Source organism: Pelodiscus sinensis, chromosome 4 (assembly GCF_049634645.1).
Source record: "Pelodiscus sinensis isolate JC-2024 chromosome 4, ASM4963464v1, whole genome shotgun sequence".
Classification (NCBI taxonomy): Eukaryota; Metazoa; Chordata; order Testudines; family Trionychidae; genus Pelodiscus; species Pelodiscus sinensis.
The window spans coordinates 44,332,464-44,353,463 of record NC_134714.1 but is presented as its reverse complement, the minus strand read 5'-3'; the positions used below and the strand labels follow the sequence as shown (position 1 = coordinate 44,353,463).

Here is a 21,000-nt window from a genome sequence, read left to right as displayed (position 1 = left end):
ATAGGAAGACTACTAGGTATTGTCTATTTGTCCCCAGAGAGAATTATGTAGTGCCCTGGACCAATTACCATAAAGGAAGGTGACACAGGAGACATTCACCCCAATAGTTGACCTAGTCTGTGCCAACGACACCCATAGCATGAAAAAAGTTTGTTAGACATAAACACTATATTCAACTCAACCATGAAAATGACGTAACAAACAAACAGGAGAGGACCTCACTCTCTTCAATGCCCACCAAACAATTAAGAGATTTCCCCTACATCTCCTAGAGATGGAACCCTGCTCCTAACCCCCAATCTGTGTGGAGACAGAAACATTCCCTTACATGCACTCGGAAGGCCATGCTATGGCCCACCTCATAGGGGTCCTTCCAATCCCAGGAGACTTTGCAGGAGCGGGGGTCCAAGTAGTTGCCTCGCACGTAGTCATAAATAGTTCGCTCCCCTCGGCGCTCCCGGTCCTCATGCTGGAGGAAGCTGACTACACGTGCGGCAAGCTCAAAGAGGAACTTAATGGTGAAGAAGAAGGCTACAACGGATACTGTGATCCCACCTGCAGCAGAGAAAGAATACAAGATGGTTATGGCAGCATGGTCCAGCAAAGCACAGAGATCCCACCTGCATTGAGACTGGAGTCTTTCTACAGGACACACTTTAACTCAACCAGAAGTTATGGGCTGGATGCAGAAATTATTGTGGGAAATTCTGTGGCATGTTTTATTCAGGAGATAATGCTAGATTACACTAGATAAAGGTTGCTGGGTTTTACAATCTATAAGTGACTATGAACTGAATGGAGATGGTTGTAGTTGCCCAGAGTCTGAAGTATGGCACAGGAGAGTCTAGATACATCTGTGAGTGGTTTTCTACGAATACCCTACATAAAACTACTGAGATTCCACTGAAGGATGCAATGAGACAGCTACCACCTGAAGTGTTTTAGAACTGGACAGACATGCATCATGAAAGAAACAAACCCCCACTAGACCATAAAGGAAAAAGGGAATGACAAGGCAAGAGTGAAGTCAATGAGATGAGTTTGCCTGGGGCTGAAGAGGAGAACAATGTGGCAAGAAAACTTCCTGTTTGTTAGACAGACCCTAAACCAGGGGCGGGCAATAATTTTTGATGGGGGGGGGGGGGAGAGATGTACTCCAAGAATTTGATAAAGTGGTCAAGAACTACACTTTTCCATGATATTAATGGAGGAGTTGCAGGATTTGTGATGGAGGTTGGATAGAGAAGGGAGCTTGGGTAAGGGATTGGGATGCGGCTCAGAGTGTGGGATCTGGGAGGCAGGCTGGGTGAAGGAGGAGGTTATGACCTGGAGGTAGGAGACACTGGTGCAGGAAGGGGTTGCGACCTGGAGGAGCAGCATAGGAAAGGGATGCAGGGTCTGGGAGCGGGATGTGACTGAATGCAGGCAGAGGTTCAGGGATTTGGATTGTGACTGGGGGTAGGGGATTAGGGTGCAAGGTCTGGAAAGCGGTATAGGTGCAGGAGCAGGGATGCGGAGCGTTTGGGTTTCATGAGGTAGGGGCACAGGAGTGGGGCAGATGGTTGCGTGGAGGAAGGGGCTGAGGTGCCAGAAACAGGCTGTGGTCAGGAGACACTTACCTGGATGGCTCCTAGCCAGCAGCCCAGCTAGTTCCTCACAGGGTCCCTGCCTTCCACGCCCCTGCTCAGGAAGCTCCCATTGGCTGGAAACCAGACAATGGGAACTGCAAGATGTTGCTGGAGGTGGAGACACCACGTGAAGCCTCTTCCCTCTCTCCGTCCCCACAGGCTCATGGTGTTCAGAGAGCCACTGTGAGCGGTGTGTGGGGGCGGAGCAGGCAGGGAGCCTGGCAAAGTCTCCCACAGACCAGATCTGGCAGGTTGGTGGCCTGAATGTGGCTGATGGGCCATATTTTGTCCACCCCTGTCCTAAACCAGTATGAAAGCATCCAAGGCAGAATAAGACTTAAGGAAACCCTCAGAATCCTATTATAAGATGCATTAAGTTAGGCTGCCTCACCACTTACCAATAACGTAAAACATCAGGTCCCTTCTGTAAGACACGCAGCTGAGGATCACAGCTCCATCTAGAACACAAATCAGACCATGGCTAGTTCAGTGATCCCTTCTCAAATCTGCACACATCCTACAGCACCCATCAACAAAAACCCAGTGACCCTGCTTAGGGGCAGCAGGATTCCCCATCTCTTCCTCCCCCATATACACATTATATGCTTCAGCGGAAGCTGAGAAAAATTGGTCTTCTTCCTAAAGAGATCCCTCATACATGAAACCTAAAGTCTTTGAAAAACCCCATCAGCTCAGTTTTCTATAAAGAACAATTACATCACAGATTCTTGTTCTGAACTAGTGGTATCTGAAATAAAGACAATGCAGTATGAGCTTCAGAGACAGTGTTGAGAACGTGCAAATACACTGTGGACTGAGCAACAGGGCCACTCCCCTTGGGTCACCAATTCCAACACTAGTGACTGACAGTATAGGCAGTCCCCGGGTTACATGGATCCGACTTATATCGGATCCCTACTTACAAACAGGGTGAGGCAACCCCGCACTAGCTGCTTCCCCCCAGCAGACCAGGGAGACGCGGAGCGGCTTTTCTCAGCAGACACCTCAGCTTGAGAATAAAGGACTGAGGGAAGTCAATGAGATGAGTTTGCCTGGGGCTGAAGAGGAGAACAATGTGGCAAGAAAACTTCCTGTTTGTTAGACAGACCCTAAACCAGGGGTGGGCAATAATTTTTGATGGGGGGGGGGGGGAGGAGAGATGTACTCCAAGAATTTGATAAAGTGGTCAAGAACTACACTTTTCCATGATATTAATGGAGGAGTTGCAGGATTTGTGATGGAGGTTGGATAGAGAAGGGAGCTTGGGTAAGGGATTGGGATGCGGCTCAGAGTGTGGGATCTGGGAGGCAGGCTGGGTGAAGGAGGAGGTTATGACCTGGAGGTAGGAGACACTGGTGCAGGAAGGGGTTGCGACCTGGAGGAGCAGCATAGGAAAGGGATGCAGGGTCTGGGAGCGGGATGTGACTGAGTGCAGGAGGAGGTTCAGGGATTTGGATTGTGACTGGGGGTAGGGGATTAGGGTGCAAGGTCTGGAAAGGGGTATAGGTGCAGGAGCAGGGATGCGGAGCGTTTGGGTTTCATGAGGTAGGGGCACAGGAGTGGGGCAGATAGTTGCGTGGAGGAAGGGGCTGAGGTGCCAGAGACAGGCTATGGTCAGGAGACACTTACCTGGATGGCTCCTAGCCAGCAGCCCAGCTAGTTCCTCACAGGGTCTCTGCCTTCCACGCCCCTGCACAGGAAGCTCCCATTGGCTGGAAACCAGACAATGGGAACTGCAAGATTTTGCTGGGGGTGGAGGCACTGGGAGAATAAAACTGAGCTCTGGAAAAATGTTTGGCTAGAGTTTCCCCTACAATATGTACCAGTTCCGACTTACATACAAATTCAACTTAAGAACAAACCTACAGTCCCTATCTTGTACGTAACCCGGGGACTGCCTGTAGTTCCTATCTGTTTGATGGGTCTGTGAAGTGAGTTTGCATGGATCTAAGGTCCAGTCTCAGAAGTCATGTAGGCAAATCACAAAAGCACCACCATAGCTGGTAGCAACTAGGTCTCAGGTTGGAAGCCTCAGCAGAAAAACTACAGAATAAATCGGCTGTCGTGAAGCATAAATCTCTTCTCTGCCACCACCACCCTTCTTCCAAATGAGCCCTCCAGCATAGGGCTAAAATACATGTGGCCCTTCTGAGGCTGAACAACAGGGGGGAAACAAGACAGGAAAGTACATCTACATCTTTTTTCTCAATTCAACAAATTGGAAACATCATACACTCAGTTTTTGCAAGGAGTATGCTGGTGGCTCAGGAGTCCCTAAAGCAGTGGAAGAATCACTGTGTATTATCAGAAGATAATACTTAGTCCAACAACCAGAGGTGGAAATAGATTTCCACGCATTAATGCATATTAAGTGAGGAATTACAATGTGCCTGCAGTTAGTCTAGGCAAGAGGTGAAGTTACTTATCAGTCATAACAGCAACAGCAGCAAAGGTCACCACCACATAGGAAATTTGGGCCAGACATTTCCCTGTCTGATGGTGATCACCTTCCAGCCCTGTGAATCCTCCCAATTCTCTAGCCAATGGCAGTCACATACCTTTACAAAAGTGCCCATGTTCTAAAAGCCAACAGGGGGACACTCATTCCTCCACATCCTTCCTTTTGGCTCCAGAGGTGGGGCAAGGGTCAGCAGGAAGGGACCAAGCAGTAGAACAGTGTGGAGAAAGAGGCTCCTGGAACACACATTGCAGTTTCACAGCTGGAGGAAAGGGACTCAAGTACAACAACTTATCCCCCAGCTCTGTGAAGAGGTAATCTGCACTCTTGCACTCTGCAGTCACAAGTTGCTCAGTAGCCTAGGAAGGAACAAGAAGAAAACCAGTTACACTTATCCATGATGAAAAGGGTAGCCTGTAAAGAGATTTAAAAAAAAAAAACCCACCCACTTGAGTCCATGTCATTGCCACAAGTTTAGCTGATGTAAAGCACTACTGCACGTGTAAAGTGATGGGTTTTCCTATTTCCCAGCATTCTCAAATGTACCCTTGTCTCATTTTACTTTGCAGCTTAGATATACAGGGCTAAAATGGAAATAATCTTTGCTAGCCTAAATAGATTTAACAGGCTGCCCTGTTCAGCAGGGCAGCCAAGTACTCAGTTCCCACACAAGAGTAAATTTTATGGACTGGGCACCACATAAACAGCTCAGAGAAAGAGAGGTGGAGATAAAGCTAATGAAAGGCATGGTGTCCAGCAAAATCTGACTACACCAATCCCCGGTGAAGGTTATTCAGCTGCACAGACATTTATATACAATGGCAGTATGCCTTAAAAGGAATCTGAGCCCCAAAACAGATGGGACAAATTTCTCTGAAGCTGCCACATTACACATGTCCCAGATCTTAACATCAGGTGGCTTCACAAGACACTTCATTTTAAGCTCTGTCTACCCTGCTAAAACTTAGCTGCAAAGCAGCACATCTCTCATTTAGTCTGAAGACAAACCCCATAACAGACAAAATCTGTGTAACCCATATAGCTGTAGTCCCATTACCCTATCCACACTCCCTCCCAGCCCTACCTTTTGGGAGGAGGTGTGGATAGGGTGAGTAGTGGCTCCTGTGGGAGGGATAGTAAGAGGTCAGGGCTAAGTGTTGAGGCTGGGAGTGGATCTGGGAGTCAGGACCAGGGGTGCAACTGCAGCCATAGCAGAGGGGAGAAGGGGCTGTGGCTGGGGACAAGGCTGGGGAGCAAGGGCTGCAGCTAAGACTGGGGCTGAAGCAGAGCTGGGAGAGTAGTGGGACTGGATAGTGTTCCTGCCCTGCCTGCTGTGGAGGCTGGCCAAGCTCTGCCCTGTGCCCCAAATGTTCCTCCATGCCCGCCTAGATGGATGCTTCACAGTTTTGGGGCCTCTGGCATAGAGAATGTGAAACATCCCAAGAGGGTGTGCCCGTCGCTAGGTCACACATGTTCTTTCAGAATGGAGAGGTGTAGGAAGGAGACAGGAATAAACTAGGAATGTGCCCCCAAAACAGATGACATCACCTAACTGTCTGATAGCGTATAAAGTAAGAACTCCACTAAGAGACCTGCTCCTCCTTCTTCCCCATCCTGCACGTTAAGATACCTGCCATCTTTACCACTTCTCTTTCAAATTGTCTATTTCAGGATGCCTGCTACCTCCCCATGACCTCTTACCCATAACTCCACAATACAAAGCCTGCTGCCTTCAGGACACAAAACTCTCCACTTACATATGTGAACAGATGGGCAAATCTGTACACAGTCTTTTACATGTGCTGCAGAAAAACTCAGTTTCTTACTGTCTCCTCCTCTCTCATGTCTAAGAGAAAATCCCACCCACTCATCTATTTTATCCTTCCCTTCCTGGCTGAAAGTACAGAGCTGTAATCCCTAGGCCATGAGTTGTCAATCTCCTCCCTACATAGCTTAACGCCTGTAAATTCTCTATTCTTAATACTCATTGATTTTGATCTAGCTAATGCCCGAGACATGGGCTGGGTAATTGACTCATGGCTCTGACCCCAAACAGTCCACATATGTACTAGTAATATCACCTTAAACCCCTTCTTGTTGATGCTAATTCATCTGGCCTCAATGCTGGCTTCAAACTTTGCTCCAACTGAACCAGTCTGTTACAAGGTTTTCCCCACATACCAGCATCAACAGTTTAGAAACTGCAGTGCAGTCTAGGAAGGAACACAGAGCAGGATGTAGTTTCTAGAACTATTTCTAACACTGAAATGTGCTTAAAAACAACAACACATTCCTGCCTCCTCCCCTTCACATTTCTTCATATTACTTCGTACTTGCTCCCTTTGTGCCTCACCCTCTGAATAAGGAGCACACTCCCTTACTAAGCAGCTTATAAACTCCATAGGGACTCTTATCACTATGCAATTCTCAAGTGTTTTGAATATCCAAGGAAATATTTCACTAACAGCTAACGAAATTAGCTCACTCACCCAGTGAAAACTTCAGTACAAAACTGGCACTTTGGGCTGGTATGCACAAGATACCCCAACCTCAGACCATAACACCATCCACTCCCCAAGTCATGCTGAAAGTTACTGTCTGTTCTAATTTTGGTACCTGCAACCTTCAAATGAACAATATCCACTTTGTTCCCACTCCAGGAGCTTGATGTCAATATAAAAATAGGGATGTTAGGTATCAATTAATTAACTAATTGAGTAATTGATGGAATTTCCGTTGACTACTTGATTAGTCGACGGAGTTTCTCCTGCTGCTCCCAGGGGCCTCTTGCTACATTTAAACTGCAGAGCCACAGTGGGGTAAGCTCCTGGGGGTGGCATAAGCCAGGACTGAATAGTCCCTGCTTGCACCACCCTAAGGACCGCTGCGGCTCTGCCTCTCCTCCCGCTGTCCCTGCACTACAGAGATGATGCTGGGGGCAGCCAGCTTGTAAGTTGGCTCTCCTCCGAGCACCGGCTCCTGCTTCCCACCCCCTTGCTGCCTCTGATACAGAGGCAGCGGGGGGAGGAGGGAAAGCGACTAGTTGAGTACTCACTCGACTAGTTGCTTATATTCATACGCAAAAATGGGCCATTTGATCTTGAATTTCAGAATTCCTTGTGTCTGACAAGCTATCGCCTTCAATCAGTGCAGCAAGTTATTTCATTACCTCAGCATGAAATGGCAGGCAAGGCGCCATGTCAAATAGACAGCAGAGACAAAAGAGAATTGCCACATTCACAGCCAGCTTCCTTCTAGCATGTATATTAAAACAAGCCCTAAAGACACTTACTCAGCCAGTGTGCTGTGGGGTAAGCGTTCTCCCATGGTTAGCTGGCACCCAGAATATCTATTTTATTCAGAAAAGGAATGAGCTGTTTTAGATGAGCATCAAGCAGTGTCAATGCTACTATCTAACAAGATGAGGAACTAACCTTTCTGGAGAGGGCCAACCTCATTACTAGGCAGAGAAAATACCCAGTTGTCCTACAGGCCTTACATGCTTGATCCAAGGACACAGCAAGTGATGGCCTCCTATCACTTAACGGAATCATTTGAATTTGGAAGCTCTAATACAGATTTGCCTCCTAAACTATTAGCAGAACAAAGATGGAGTGCATGGCAGCAAAGAGAGAACTGCTATGGAGACAGCAGAGCATGCAGCAAAGCTTTTGAAGCTGCACTTAAGTGTAATGCAACTAGAAGAGGAACATTATCCAGCACAGGTACATTAACTTAACTGCAGGTGCAGAGCCATATGGGACACATACTATATAGAACGCATTATCCTTTCATATTTTGTTACTGCACTGATATTTATGTCCCTGTTCCAATTCCAACAACTTTTATGAAAAATGGATCATGAATCATTTCTGCAGGATAGTATTGCCTCAAATTTTAAAAACCAAGCTGAAAGAACATGTCTACAACTTTGTGAACAGAACACCTTATGTGGCATATGTAACCATGTGGACAGATCATATGCAATAAGAAGGTTCTCTTTAGAGTGAGAATACCCAGTATTTTCTCAAAAATGAAATGTGCACAAAGATATCAGTGCAATTGCACATATGCACTTAATTTTAAAATATGGTCCTGAATAGGGATTAAGCAACTAGTCAACCAGTGACTTGACTAGTCACTCCCCCCCCTTTTTCCTCTGTCAGAGAGAGACAGCAAGGGGGGCAGAAGCCAACTTAAAAGCCAGTTCACCCCCAGCACCATCTCTGGGAGGTGCAAGGGGAGGCAGAGGCATAGCAGGGGACTGGGCATGAGCCAGGACAACTGATTCCTGGCTTGTGCCTAGTCCCCTGCTACACCTCTGCCTCCCCTAGTGGCTCTTAATATCTTTAAAAGGCAAAGCTGCAGCAAGGTTAGCTCCTGGGGCCAGGAGCTAACGCCACTGAAGTTCTGCAGTCCCCTCTTCCCATCAACTAATTGACTAGTTGATGGAAATTCCATTGACTAGTTGATTAGCTGATTAAACGTTATTTAACATCCCTAGTCTTGAAAAAGAGTCAACTCAAGAGCACAGGGCAGGTTACAATATCAAGCAGTAAGGTCAGAAAACCACACTGATGGCTAAGATCAATACATACAGAGTTATGTTACACACTGTTCAGAGTTAGAAAATGCCATTGGAAACTTTAAACAAGATCCAGTTGAAATGTTGGCTTTGAAAAAGGGAGAGAGAGAAAAATATTCCAGATCAATGACAAAAATCTAAGATTCCTCATTCTTTCTATTCCCTAGAGCAGTGGTCTCCAACCTGTTTACACCCAAGATCACTTTTTAAATGTCAGAAGAAGCCAAGATCTACCGCCCCATCCTGCCCCCAAAACCTCAACCCTTCATTGAAGCCCCGCCCTCTCGATTCTCCTCCTCTCCATCTCTGTAGGAAGAGGTTTTTCCAACATTTGGCCTGTCTAGACTGGACCAAATATCAGAAAAACCCTTTCTTTCAGAAGCCCCCTTATTCCTCGTGGAACGGGGAATACAGGGATTACCGAAAGAGCATGTTTGCTCTTCCACTAAAAAAAGCGGAAGAACAAATGCATCCCTGGATGCGGAACAGTCCCAACTGTGCTGGTGGGAGCAGAGGACATGGTACTGGGGAAGGGAGCTAGTGGGTGCTAGGGCAGGGTGCCAGTGGGAGCAGGGGACAGGGTGCTGGGGTGGGGACAGGGTGCCAGTGGGGGACAGGGGATAGGGAGTCCCCTGCACCCACCTCCTCCCAGGACTCCTCCCCCCCACAGAGGAGGGAAGCCCCACCGCGCTCCTCCTCTGGGGTCAACCCCCCTCCCCCGCAGAGGAGAGAAGCCTCAGTGCGTGCCTCCTCCGGGGCCAACTCCCCCCTCCCGCAGGGCAGGGAAGCCCTGGAGTGCGCCTCCTTTGGGGACTCTCCCCCCCGCAAGTTCCCAGCACGCCACAGACGTGGGGGAGGGGAGCAGACAGCGCACTTCTGGAACCCCCGGAAGTGGCATGCAGCTGCAGGACTTCTGTCTACCCTGCAGGAAGCCGGCACTACCTCCATTGTTGCTGGAGGTAGATAGTGGGGCTTCTCGGGGATGGGAGAAATGGGGAAGGGGCAAATGCCTCGCGATCAACTGGTCAAGCCCTCGCGATCGACGGGCTGGTGACCACGGCCCTAGAGGATCTTAAATCAATGTCAGTACATATACGCTCCTCACCTCCCCACAAAGATACAGCAGGTCAGCCTTCTTCATTCACTCTGTAAGTAAAAATAACCCTCAGCCACTGCTCTACATTGCTCATTGTGGAACACATACTTCCCACTGCTGCTCACCCCTCCAGCTCCAAAGCAAGGTCACTCAGATGAGCACTGGAGAATGCATCCCTTCAGCTAACAATTAATTTGGGTAAAACTGCCTATATGTTGACCTCTCTAAACAACCTTCCCCCCATTTACTTACCAATCCCAATTATCCTTCCAGTCTTTGATTCTCTTCTGCACCACTAGCTCCTCTATTACAGTTCTGCTGAGGAAAGTACTTTGGGGAGAAGTGTCTCAGCTGTAACTCAGCCTGTGCTGATGCTTGTATTCATCATGCTTCATGATCACCTCAGCAAATCAGGTAGAACTAGGTCGCATCTGAAAGGCGCCATCAGCTCGAAGCCCACAGCAAATCTAGGATGTGCATGAAGAAGAGACACCACAGCAAGGCTTAACTCTCCCTTCATTTCATAGACCCTTAGGGATATATTACCATGAGCCTGTTTGTGGTCTAACAGGTCTTGGAAAAGACCGATGGCTAGAAAAGGGGTGTGTCAACCATACTAGCCATCACTCTCTGCTGGCATCCCCTATGAAGTTCTGTACATTTGTTAGGACTACAGGCAATGGGGTAATATCAGGAAGTATGGTTGATGATAACACCTTTATATGAGGGACTGGAGCAGCCAGGGCCCTGCAGAATCACAAGTAAACAAGTTCTTTAGATACTAGCGCATCACCTTCAAGAGACAGCCAAGCAGAACAGCTCCATATGAGAGGGGATATATAATTACTCGCCATTTTGCAATGAGGCAGGATGGAAAAGAAAGAGAGAAGGGAAATGGGAGTATGCTTCCCTTCCAAAACCACTAACAAATTTTGAGACTAAGATGTAGACTACCCTCTCCCCGCCCCCCATAAACATACACTTAATTTTTTTGTTAAAAATATCTGAAAACAATCCAAACCACTGTATAAGAAGAAAAGTAAAATGTGGGGGTCACCTGTATCTTCAACTTTCACTGAAGAGGAATAAACCCCAATAGAAACCTTATAAATTCTGCAAACAAATGTTATGCATCCATTGGAACACACAGCTGCAAGACAGAACTAGAGTTTCCTTTTACTAACCAACACACAATAAGAACAAGTTTGGCAGGCACTTCAGCAAAAGTCACAAACTTTTTGCCCACCACAAAGCACCAGAGAAGAAAAAAACAAATCTGACAATGACTCCACTGCAGATACAGCAGTCTAGCCAAACCTCAAAAAAGGTCTAACCTACAGAATAATTAAATAATCAATTTTACCTTAGCCAAAATAATAATGTAAATCACTAAAGAAAAAATTACAGTACAGCACTCACTGAGGACAGACACAAATGAAAGACAGACAGATGCAGATGTCAAACAGCACCTTTTCATCAGCAAATATTTCAAACCACAATGAGGTGGAAAATGCAAGCAGACTTTTTCAAATGTAGAATCAGAGATCACAAAATGGCAACCAGAACTGAAAGATTATACGGCTCTAAAGAAACACAAAGAAATAACTAAGCTTCCCATGCCATACAGAATAGGTCCAAATTATTTCTTGCTCCACTGCGGAGGCACTTCCTCACATGATCACAAATGACTTGTCATCCAAGGACGGTGGGGAATATCTGCATAATGCTCGACACCTGACCCGTTGACCGCACCCTTCCCAACCAGCGGGACAAGCAGGCCGACAGAGGCTCAAGTCCCAGCCACGCTGTGAAAGCCCATCCTAGGTAGAGGCTTAACGTAAATATATTGAGCTTAACTCTAAATATACTGGGAAGCCCTGTGCTGGGTTCCCATCATTGAGTGGGTGCGGGACGCCAGGTCCTCGCACTTCGGTACCCGCTGACAAGTCCACCATGCCGCGCTCGCGCTGGACTCCCCCCTAGCTGTGGCGCTCTTCCTTGTCCGGTGCCGTGACCCTGTAACGAGGCTTCCTCCCCGTCCCGGATACCGGCTCACAGGCACGGCCTCTCCAGGGGCAAGCAGACCCCCGCCCCCAAGTTCTCCCTCGGAGGTCGCTGCGTCTCACAGGCTCCAGACCGCCCTTTGCCACCCGGTCTCGAGGCCTGGCGGGGGGCCGCCGCCCCCCTCCTCACGGGCGGGTCGGGAGATTCCAAGGACGAGTCCCTCCCCCCGCAGGGGCTCCCCGGGACGCGGGCCCAGCCCTTGGCTCAGGGGCCTGAGGGGAATTACCCCAGGCGGCGATTCCGGGTCTGGGGCCCGGTAATGCGCGCGGCCAGCGCGGGCTCCCGCTGCCCCCCAACTCCGAAGCTCTGGCCGGAAGTGACAGAGCCTCACGGCCGGCTGGTCCTCGGTGACGAGAGAGACGCGCGCCGGAAGTGTCCGGAACGTGGTGGCCGGGCCGGGGCCGAGCCGGGCGAGGAACGGGATGGTGAGTAGCCGTCGGCGGCGCTCTGCTTCCGGGCACGCGGACGGGGATTGTGGGGCTCCGCTGCCTCCGGGGGGCCCCGCGCCTGGTTCCCCGAGCCACAGGGGATTGTGTGACACCCCGTGGGGCGGTGCGCGCTGCAGGGGTGGCTACGTGGAGAAGATGCTTTGCTGGGGACGGGGGAGAGGTTGGAGGAGAGTCACTGGGGAGGCAGGTTCGGGGGTGTCTGTGTTTCCTCCTCTTCTTTAACAATGTTTCTTTCTAGGGGAAACAAAAGAAAGCGAGGAAATACGCCACTGTGAAACGCATGATCAGCCTCCGAGACCAGCGCATGTGAGCCTCCCAGTCATGGGGAGAGGGGACAGTTTATCAGGCACCAGTTCATAAAACTGGAGATTTAACTACAGAGAAGCTTAGCCTCCCCCTAGTCAATACCTGAAGGCCAATGCAAGATGTATTATGGTTGAATATTCTTCAGTGTCTTGTTCCGTTTTCAGAATCCCCGGTGCTTGCTTCCTTTTCCTGCTTCCCTTATGAGATGTTTTTCCCAGTTTGGTCCTTTTCATTGTCAAGGAGGCTTCCTGCCAACTAACCTAAATGTTCATAATTTCAGTTCAAACTTCCTGTTTTACTCCCATATATCATTCTTAGCTGTTCCTTTTTTCTCCTTTGTTTTTTACATCATTAGGACATTTGTGGTTTAGTCTTAGATCCATTTTTCTCCTGTATTCTGTACTAATGTACTGTCACAGACAAACATAATTTATTTTTTTGTTGCTTTAGCAAAGAGAGCGCACGAGCAAAATCTAATGTGAAAAAGAAGGATGATCCCAGTGCAATCAAGGAAAGAGAGGTGTAAGTACCCAAGGAGCTGCACTCTTCCTTACATCTTTTGAGAGTAAAGAAGCTCTTTGCCTTTCCTGGCACTTGGGGGCAGAGAAGAGGCAGTTTTGGGCAGTTGCAAGAATATTTCCCCCCTCTTTCACTTACAGGAGTGTTCTAAAGGTTATAGGAACTTGTCCCCCATTGGCCTCTTAATGTGTATAATGTGGGAAGTGCTACTATGAAGCTGGGGAGGAGGTTGCTTGCCACCCTGTTTCTCTCCAGGCATTATCTCAAGACTGCTCCTGGCAGGGCATGTTTCCTAGCAGATGGGTCTGGTCATAGGACTTGATACATTGGAAGTGCCAGTTTAAAGTAACTGATTTTAATTGTTTCTTTCCTGACAGCCCTCAGCACCCTTCCTGTTTGTTCTTCCAGTATAACACACAGTTGGGTCCTCCCTATTACATTCTGGTTGATACAAACTTCATCAACTTCTCCATTAAAGCCAAGCTGGACTTGGTACAGTCAATGATGGACTGTCTCTATGCCAAGTGTGAGTATCTGTTCCTGTTAAGAGTTTCTCCTGAAATACCATGGTGCCCTGGTGTCGCATGGTCTGCTCTTGCCTTCAACTTGGGATGTTAAACAGTATTTAATTAGGTAACCATGTAACTGTTGAAAATCTTAGTGGTTACGTGGTTACACGCTGCAGGCTCTACAGTATAAAGTTTATACTGCAGAACTTGCAGCACAGCTGGCTCCATTCTTGAGGAACTTGCAGCAAGGGGCATGCACCAACTCCTGCCTGCTGCCCTGCTCACAGTGAGCCAGCTGCTACTCTGCTTTGCTACCTCTGTATCGGAGGCAGCAGGGCAGTGCGGGAGTCGCCTTCCCGGGATCCAGTGCATGCCGGGAGCCAGCATCTAACCGTTAAGGTAACTGATAAACTCATGCATATTGGTTAATCATTTAAATGGTTATACTGTTACATCCCTACCTGCTACAATTCTCCGCTCTCTCACAAACACTTTCCAGCCTACATGGAACTAGCTTAAGGTAAGGGCTGTCCCTAGGAGGTTGCAGGGCCTAGGACAACTACCCCTCTCCACACCATGCTCTTCCCCACTTCACTTTTTCGCCCAAGTTTCTGCTCCACCCCCTCTTTGCCCCCATTTTAACTCTTCTTTCATGTCTATTCCCTGCCTCTTTTTGGTTTCCACCATCTCCCTAAGTGACATAGTGCAGCAGGGCAGGCTGGGGCTGGGTTGCTTACTGCTGCTAGCACCAGAGCATCCGCTAACTCCTCAGGCTACCCTGGACTCTGCATCCTCCTGAAGTGCAGGAGATGGGGCAGTGTCTCCAGACCATCCTATAGACAGGATGACTCTGCTTAAAGTAACAAAAGTCCAGTTAAAAGGATTTATGCTGCTGGAAGTATACAGGGATGAAGAGCGCTTAATATTGATCAGTGAGCCTGGGATTCTTAATCTGCATTAAACTTTGCAATTAATAATCAGGTGAGTCTTAAATACTAATTTTGACAAAATAAAAAATCAAACCCAACAATTTTAAATCCCAAATTCATCCAAAAGATCAATAACCTTAACAAGATATGCCCATCTAACTGCTCGTTTACTTGGCTTTTAATTATTTCCCTCTCCCCTCATGAGTTTTTTGTATGTTTAATGAAACTGTAAGCAGTTCAGGGTATCTTCTTGATAGTTTCTTAGTATTTTCTGTAGAGCACGTTGTCATAATTTGTTAACACACTTTAGGTACTATGCAGGTAACAAATAATATTAATTATATTCTGTTTTTGCAGGTATCCCTTGTATCACAGATTGCGTGATGGCTGAAATTGAGAAGCTAGGGCAGAAATATCGTGTGGCACTAAGGTAGGCACAGAACACTCACTCTATTCCTTAGTGATAGAAATGTAGCCGTGTTAGTCTGGGGTAGTTGAAGCAAAATGCAGGACAATGTAGCACTTTAAAGACTAACAAAATGGTTTATTAGATGATGAGCTTTCGTGGGCCAGACCCACTTCCTCTATTCCTTAGTCCAACTGTTCACTTGGCTGCTTCAGGCACTTTGCTGATATAAAGTGCTATTGTGCTAAAGTGCTGATATAAAGTGTTGCAACCATTATGGTTGAATTTGAAATAGGCAAGGGGAAGTGGAAAGTTCTGTTCCCAGAGTAAGATTTGGTTTGGGCTGGGATGGAAAGTCTTGCTTCTCTTCTTGGTCTATCAATTTCTGCACAATAAAAGCTTTTATTTAAAAAAGTGTAGTCATTATGGTGCAAATCATAGTGCCAGTATATCTACAGTAATTGTGAGCAAGCCTTGGCAAAGACCTTAACATAAATCATTCACAAGAGGCCTGACACAAAGGAGGCAGCAGTCCAGTCTCAATTAAATTGGAGGAATCCACCATGAGAGAAACATTTGATTCTTGTGAATGAAAATAGTTGATATGCATCAGTTTTTCCATCATCCTGGACAGTTCTGCTGCTCAAGACCACTTTAATATTTTGTAGGAAAATGATAAAACCTCCTTTGCCACAATTGCAAGCCATATTTTAAAAAAAAAATCTTTGTCCAAAGCAGTTGTGTTTATAGTGAGATCTCTGCCACTGGCACGCTATTCTTTCTTTGCGGATAACCTGATGAAAAGGGAGCATTTAGAAGTCCCTACACTGAGGGGAAAAGTTGTTTGTAAAGTCCTATGGAGTCACCCATAGCTGACTGTGTCCTTGCACTGAGAGCTCTTAAATGAACTTGATCCCTTTTAATATCAGCAGGTGATGCAAAAAAAAAAACAAACAAAAAAAACTGGTCTTCATCCTTACAGGAGAAAAGATGACTGACCTCAGCCTGCATCAGTTGGATCCCTGATGTTCCAACTGTAACTTTGAATTTCCTGACTTCTATCCATTTAAATGATCACACTTAGAATGAGATATTCGCTTATACTTCTTGTATCTTAGGTTAAAAAAATCCATCTTCATGCTTCTGCACATTTGTGATATTTGCTAGCATGATTGTTGAGAAACTTTTTAGTGCGATGTTTCCAGAGGTTTGTACTTCAGTAGAACAAAAAAGAAATAATTGTGACTTTCCACTGCAACATCCATACTTCACAGGATTTTGAAATCATTCCAAGATTGATAAAGCATTTTGAGATGAAGTAGTAGAGGGAAGTATGATCCCTGTCCCTGATATCTATATAATGATTCCGTCTATGTAGACAAGTCCATAAGAGAACCAGCCAGCCCTTGTCAGGGATGCAATCTGCAAATATGTGGTCTACATCTTCTAAGTGACCACAGCAGTAAAGGGGGGGAAGTCATGAAGACCCATTTATAGTCACTAGCAACACATATAAATTGATTTGAGCTTTATTCAAAGATGGCTTGGAAGGTCAAACTAGGAAGCTGGACTCCTGGATCTGTCACAAGAAGGCATTGGCTATGTTTGAGGCTTGTTCTTGCCACCTGGACAGGATATGGAGAGTCTGTAGAGGAACTGTTCAAAGAACTTGCATTTCTAATTATCTTTTTCTATTTTGCATAGAGCCCTGATCCTGACTGTGGTCTCTGGGTGTTATTGCAATATATACTAAAGTAATACATGAACAATATTTGTTAATCCATCTTGTGCTTTTTTATCTTTCTTGCTCTCTCCTTTGAACTGAAGGTATTTTAGACCCTGATCTTGGCTGTGGTCTTGAAGTTTGGAAATTGCCCAGAGTGAAACACCTGTATAATATGAAGATGCATCTGTATAAGTTAACTGTCCTTGTACTCTTCCTAATGACATCTTTTATAATTCCACAGAATAGCTAAGGACCCACGATTTGAACGCCTGCCTTGCACACACAAAGGGACCTATGCAGATGACTGCTTAGTACAGAGGGTCACTCAGGTATCTTCCATTCCAAGGGTTCCTTTTCTGCATTGTTGGCATGAAAACTTGCTGAACACCTGTAGACGCTAATGACCTATCAAATCGCCTGCTGAGAAGCTGTAGGAGCCAGACAAAGTTCCTCTAATCCAGTATCCAATCTGTAACATTACTTAATTCAAAGAAAGATATAACACTCCCATCATGTACTTCATTGTGAAATTCTGTCTAAAGGAATGCATATGGGATGAGATGTTCCTTCCTCAATTCTCCATCCTGCAGGCTAGTAGCCTTAGTAACAATAAAGATGGTAATACCAGCTTCCTGTGGAGGGTTGGTTTTTTTGCAGTAGATTGCAAAGCACTTTACCTAGGAGGTCAGTATCACTGTCCCTATTTTACAGACTGGGTAAATAAGAGACAGAAAGGCAAAGGGACTTGCCCAGTGTCACCCAGGACATCAGGGTAAGGCCAGTAATAGAATTCAGGTATTTGGGTTCCACCCCAATGCTCTGTCCACTAGGCAACACTGTCTCCCACCTGTAAGTCACCTGGACACTAAGGGTACGTCTAAACTACATGGCTCTGTCGACGGAGCCATGTAGATTTGTTGTTTTGGCAAAGACAAATGAAGCCGTGATTTAAATGATTGCGGCTTCATTTACATTTACATGGCTGCCGCGCTGAGCCGACAAACAGCTGATCAGCTGTTTGTCGGCTCAGCGCGCTAGTCTGGACGCTCCCCTGCCGACATCAAAGTCCTTTGTCGGCAGCCCCGGTAATCCTCATTCCACGAGGAATAACAGGGCTGCTGACAAAGGGCTTTGATGTCAGCAGGGGAGCGTCCAGACTAGCGCGCTGAGCGGACAAACAGCTGATCAGCTGTTTGTCGGCTCAGCACGGCAGCCATGTAAATGTAAATGAAGCCGCGATCATTTAAATCGCGGCTTCATTTGCCTTTGCCTATGTGTCTAATCTACATGCCTCTGATGACAGAGGCATGTAGTCTAGACACAGCCTAAGATGAGCAGAAGAGCACAGCTAATCTGTAGTAGGGCTCTGTATGAATAAGAATAGCATCATATTCTAGTGATGCCCAATATTAAAATTTGTGCCCTATAGTGTTAGGCCTAAGAGTACAAAAGCATATGTTTATCCTTCTCCACTGGGCTGGCTCACTGCTAGAGTCTGACATGCCTCCCTTTCTTGCAGCACAAGTGTTACATAGTGGCCACCGTGGACAGAGACCTTAAGCGGAGAATCCGGAAGATTCCAGGAGTCCCTATCATGTACATTTCCAACCACAGGTGGGAGACCTCTGTAGCAGGACACAACACTGACTTCGATAGACTTCCTATTTGTTTGCAGTTTATTCCGAAACACGTTGGTCTTTCTATCTTGAGGTTTTCTATAATGCCTGTAACTGTAGCGTCTTTGATTCTTTATCAGAGGAAGTCTGCCTATGTGAAGAAATGCTGGAACTGTACACTGTTGTAACAGGAATACCTAGTAATCTAAGTTTGGAATTCTATTTTTTAAATTCTGAAGTATCAGGAAAACACACTCAGAAGTTTTTTAGAGGAGTGGTGTTTTTCATAACCTCGTCACAAATTTAGTGCACGCAAATAAGTGACTGACCTAATTTCTGATGTAAAACAAAACTTTGAAAGAAATTGGTGTAGTGAGTTTGAAGTTTATTTTTTCAAGTATTCATCATTTGGCGCTGCTTGCTTAATTAAAGTTACGTTAAATGTTTCAGGATCTGCTTAACACAATCTAAATTTCCAAGGATTTGCAGCAATCCCAGTCTTCCTAAAGTGGACCTAGAGAAAGAAAAGTCACCTTTAGTATTTTAATATTATCTTGTTCATGACATTGAATTATTTTGTTTTTCATATCAGCTGTTAAATAGAGGTGGGAAAAGAAAACAAGGTCTGGGCAGAGAAGAGGGTGTTTTCAGGTGGGATTTGAAATGGAGGTGAGAGAGGGAGAGGAAGCAATTCCATATGCTAAGGGAAGCAAAGAGAAAGCTCTTTGCATTAATAGTGGTGATTATGTGAAGAGAGGAAGAGTCTGCTGATATATCAGGGGAGTAGTGTGTCAAGATTATCTGAGGCAAGTCAAAGAATCTTAATACATCCATAACTGGAATGTAGCTTTGAATACTTCTCTCACAAAGTGTCTTCTGCTGTCATCCTTTTGTGCCTTTGAATGCAACTTGGGTGAGAAGTGCTTTCAATGCTACTCGGTCATATGCTTGAAAGGAGTTACAGTATTTATTGTGTACTAACTTGGTAGGAAGCTGGTTTCCTCCCATAGGGGTGTTTTTAAGGTGCTTGTACCCCAATAGCTAGGTCTTGAGTTTGGAACACTGGTAGGGACATCTCCAAATCTTTTTGCAGTTCCGCTACTGCTTCTCTCCCTGGGTATTCACCCTCCCTGAGTATTCAGACTGCAAGTCAAAATTCTATGAAGCTGCTTGCTGTGGGCATGAAAGCATTAGGCTCCTCTCCACATTTGCTGAAGGGGAAGATGGCAAGACAGTTACTGGAGGAGACTGCTTTTCAAGCAAGGTGTTCTATACTCACAGTTTTTTTTCTTTGTCACTTTCAGGTATAATATTGAGAGAATGCCAGATGATTATGGAGCCCCTCGATTCTAAATCCCTGCTACAGATATTCCCAATAGATCCTGCTACTAAGCCATCAAGTGTCAGGAGACTCTAAAACCAGTTAGAAGGTTCATCTGTTTCTATACCCCTATGCTTGTTCCCAGACCTTGAAGGTGACACTGGACTAATTTCTTAGGCTTTGCAGCTTTGGTTTTCTAATGAAAAGCTGTTTTGGATCTGTCTGCTTTTATTCACCATTGCTCCACCTGCTGCAGGTAACCTAAACCCATTGGTCACATCAGCATGTGCGGGCAGGAATACCAGGACCCAGAGAGTGCATCTGCCTAGCTTCCTTGCCCGTGGAGTATTTGGAGAAAATGTCAAAGAAGGATTCAACAATAGAACATAATGGAAATACTGATCTGCAACTCTAGTTTCTAGGAATTTGTATGAAAAACAGTGGCCTCTGCAGCAGCACATGCATTTCTCTGACATGGCTGAATTCTCCCCACACTTATAATTTCTTCATCTGAATGGTGGGGAATCAGCTAAATTATGAGGCCATAGCAGTGAATTTACCTTATATGGACACAGAAACTCTGAAAAATATGGAGGGGAGGGATGTTTTCTAAATCCTTGACTCAATAGGTTCTCTGTATTCTGGATCTGAACAAAACTGACAAAGTTCTCCTCTCTCCTCCCCATGAGAACATGAGGCCAAGTTCAAATGAGGAAAGTGCTTTGTGTAAATTCACTTACCATCAACTTTCTGGGGTGTTTGCTGAAGGAAAACCTGGCAGCATGTCTGTTGATGAGAGCACCGTAAGCAAACTGCAGCATCTCTACTAAACAGGCAATAATAAAGGAGTTCAGTCTCTATTTGGAATTAGTGGGCTTTTCTTTGACTATTATATCATCAGCATAATGAGTTAAACATGATGGCATCTTACGTGAATTCCTGAAACTGCATGTCTTTATGTATGTCTGCCCACGTCCTGCTTGATAAAAGCACTATCCCCCACCATCTTCATAGTTGGGAACAGAGCACCTCTTCTAGGCATTCTGCCATCCTGTTACAATGCAACTGATGCACCACTTGCTACTAAGTAGGAATGTAACAGGATAACCATTTAGCCTGGGCTTATCGGTTACCATGAATGGTTATATGCAGGTTCCCACCCTGATCCTGAGGAGCCGACTGCTACTCTGCACTGCTGGCTCTATATCAGAGCTTACAGCATGGGGCAGCAGCTGGCTCCCTGCGAGTGGGATGGGAGTTGGTATGCACCAGGAGCTGGTTTAAAGGCTTATAATGAAGAGCCTGCAGTGCAGCTGGCTCCCTGGGAGTAGGGCCTGCTGGCTCTGCTCCTGGGTAGCTGGCTGTGCTCTGGGCTCTGCAGTGTAAGC

General features: G+C 46.2%; 2 protein-coding genes across 9 annotated transcripts in view; one reads left to right on the top strand and one right to left on the bottom strand.

Annotated features, from left to right (window-relative positions):
- The window catches only part of AREL1 (apoptosis resistant E3 ubiquitin protein ligase 1), a 41,034-nt gene extending 28,839 nt beyond the window's left edge, over positions 1 to 12,195 (bottom strand). For 2 of the 8 annotated variants that reach the window (XR_012903380.1, XM_075926868.1), the window contains exons 1-5: positions 12,058 to 12,195; positions 10,020 to 10,234; positions 4,187 to 4,445; positions 2,027 to 2,086; positions 329 to 555 (exon numbers count right to left, since the gene is read on the bottom strand). Coding sequence is in view for 5 of the 8 variants with exons in the window: in XM_075926868.1 (XP_075782983.1) it covers positions 329 to 555; positions 2,027 to 2,042 (243 nt within the window). In the remaining 3 variants the exon portion in view is untranslated. Of the gene's footprint in view, positions 1 to 328; positions 556 to 2,026; positions 2,087 to 4,186; positions 4,446 to 10,019; positions 10,235 to 10,824; positions 11,544 to 11,624; positions 11,761 to 12,057 lie in introns of those variants that run through there. The other 6 variants (XM_006117751.3, XM_075926870.1, XM_075926869.1 and 3 more) reach the window with 6 other exon arrangements.
- Positions 12,119 to 20,479, top strand: FCF1 (FCF1 rRNA-processing protein). Its single transcript, XM_006117749.4, has 8 exons — positions 12,119 to 12,256; positions 12,519 to 12,586; positions 13,037 to 13,108; positions 13,483 to 13,631; positions 14,901 to 14,973; positions 16,917 to 17,004; positions 18,195 to 18,289; positions 19,596 to 20,479. The coding sequence occupies exons 1-8, from the start codon at positions 12,254 to 12,256 to the stop codon at positions 19,642 to 19,644; spliced, it is 597 nt and encodes a 198-aa protein (XP_006117811.1). The 5' UTR covers positions 12,119 to 12,253; the 3' UTR covers positions 19,645 to 20,479.
- The last annotated feature ends 521 nt before the right edge of the window (positions 20,480 to 21,000 follow it).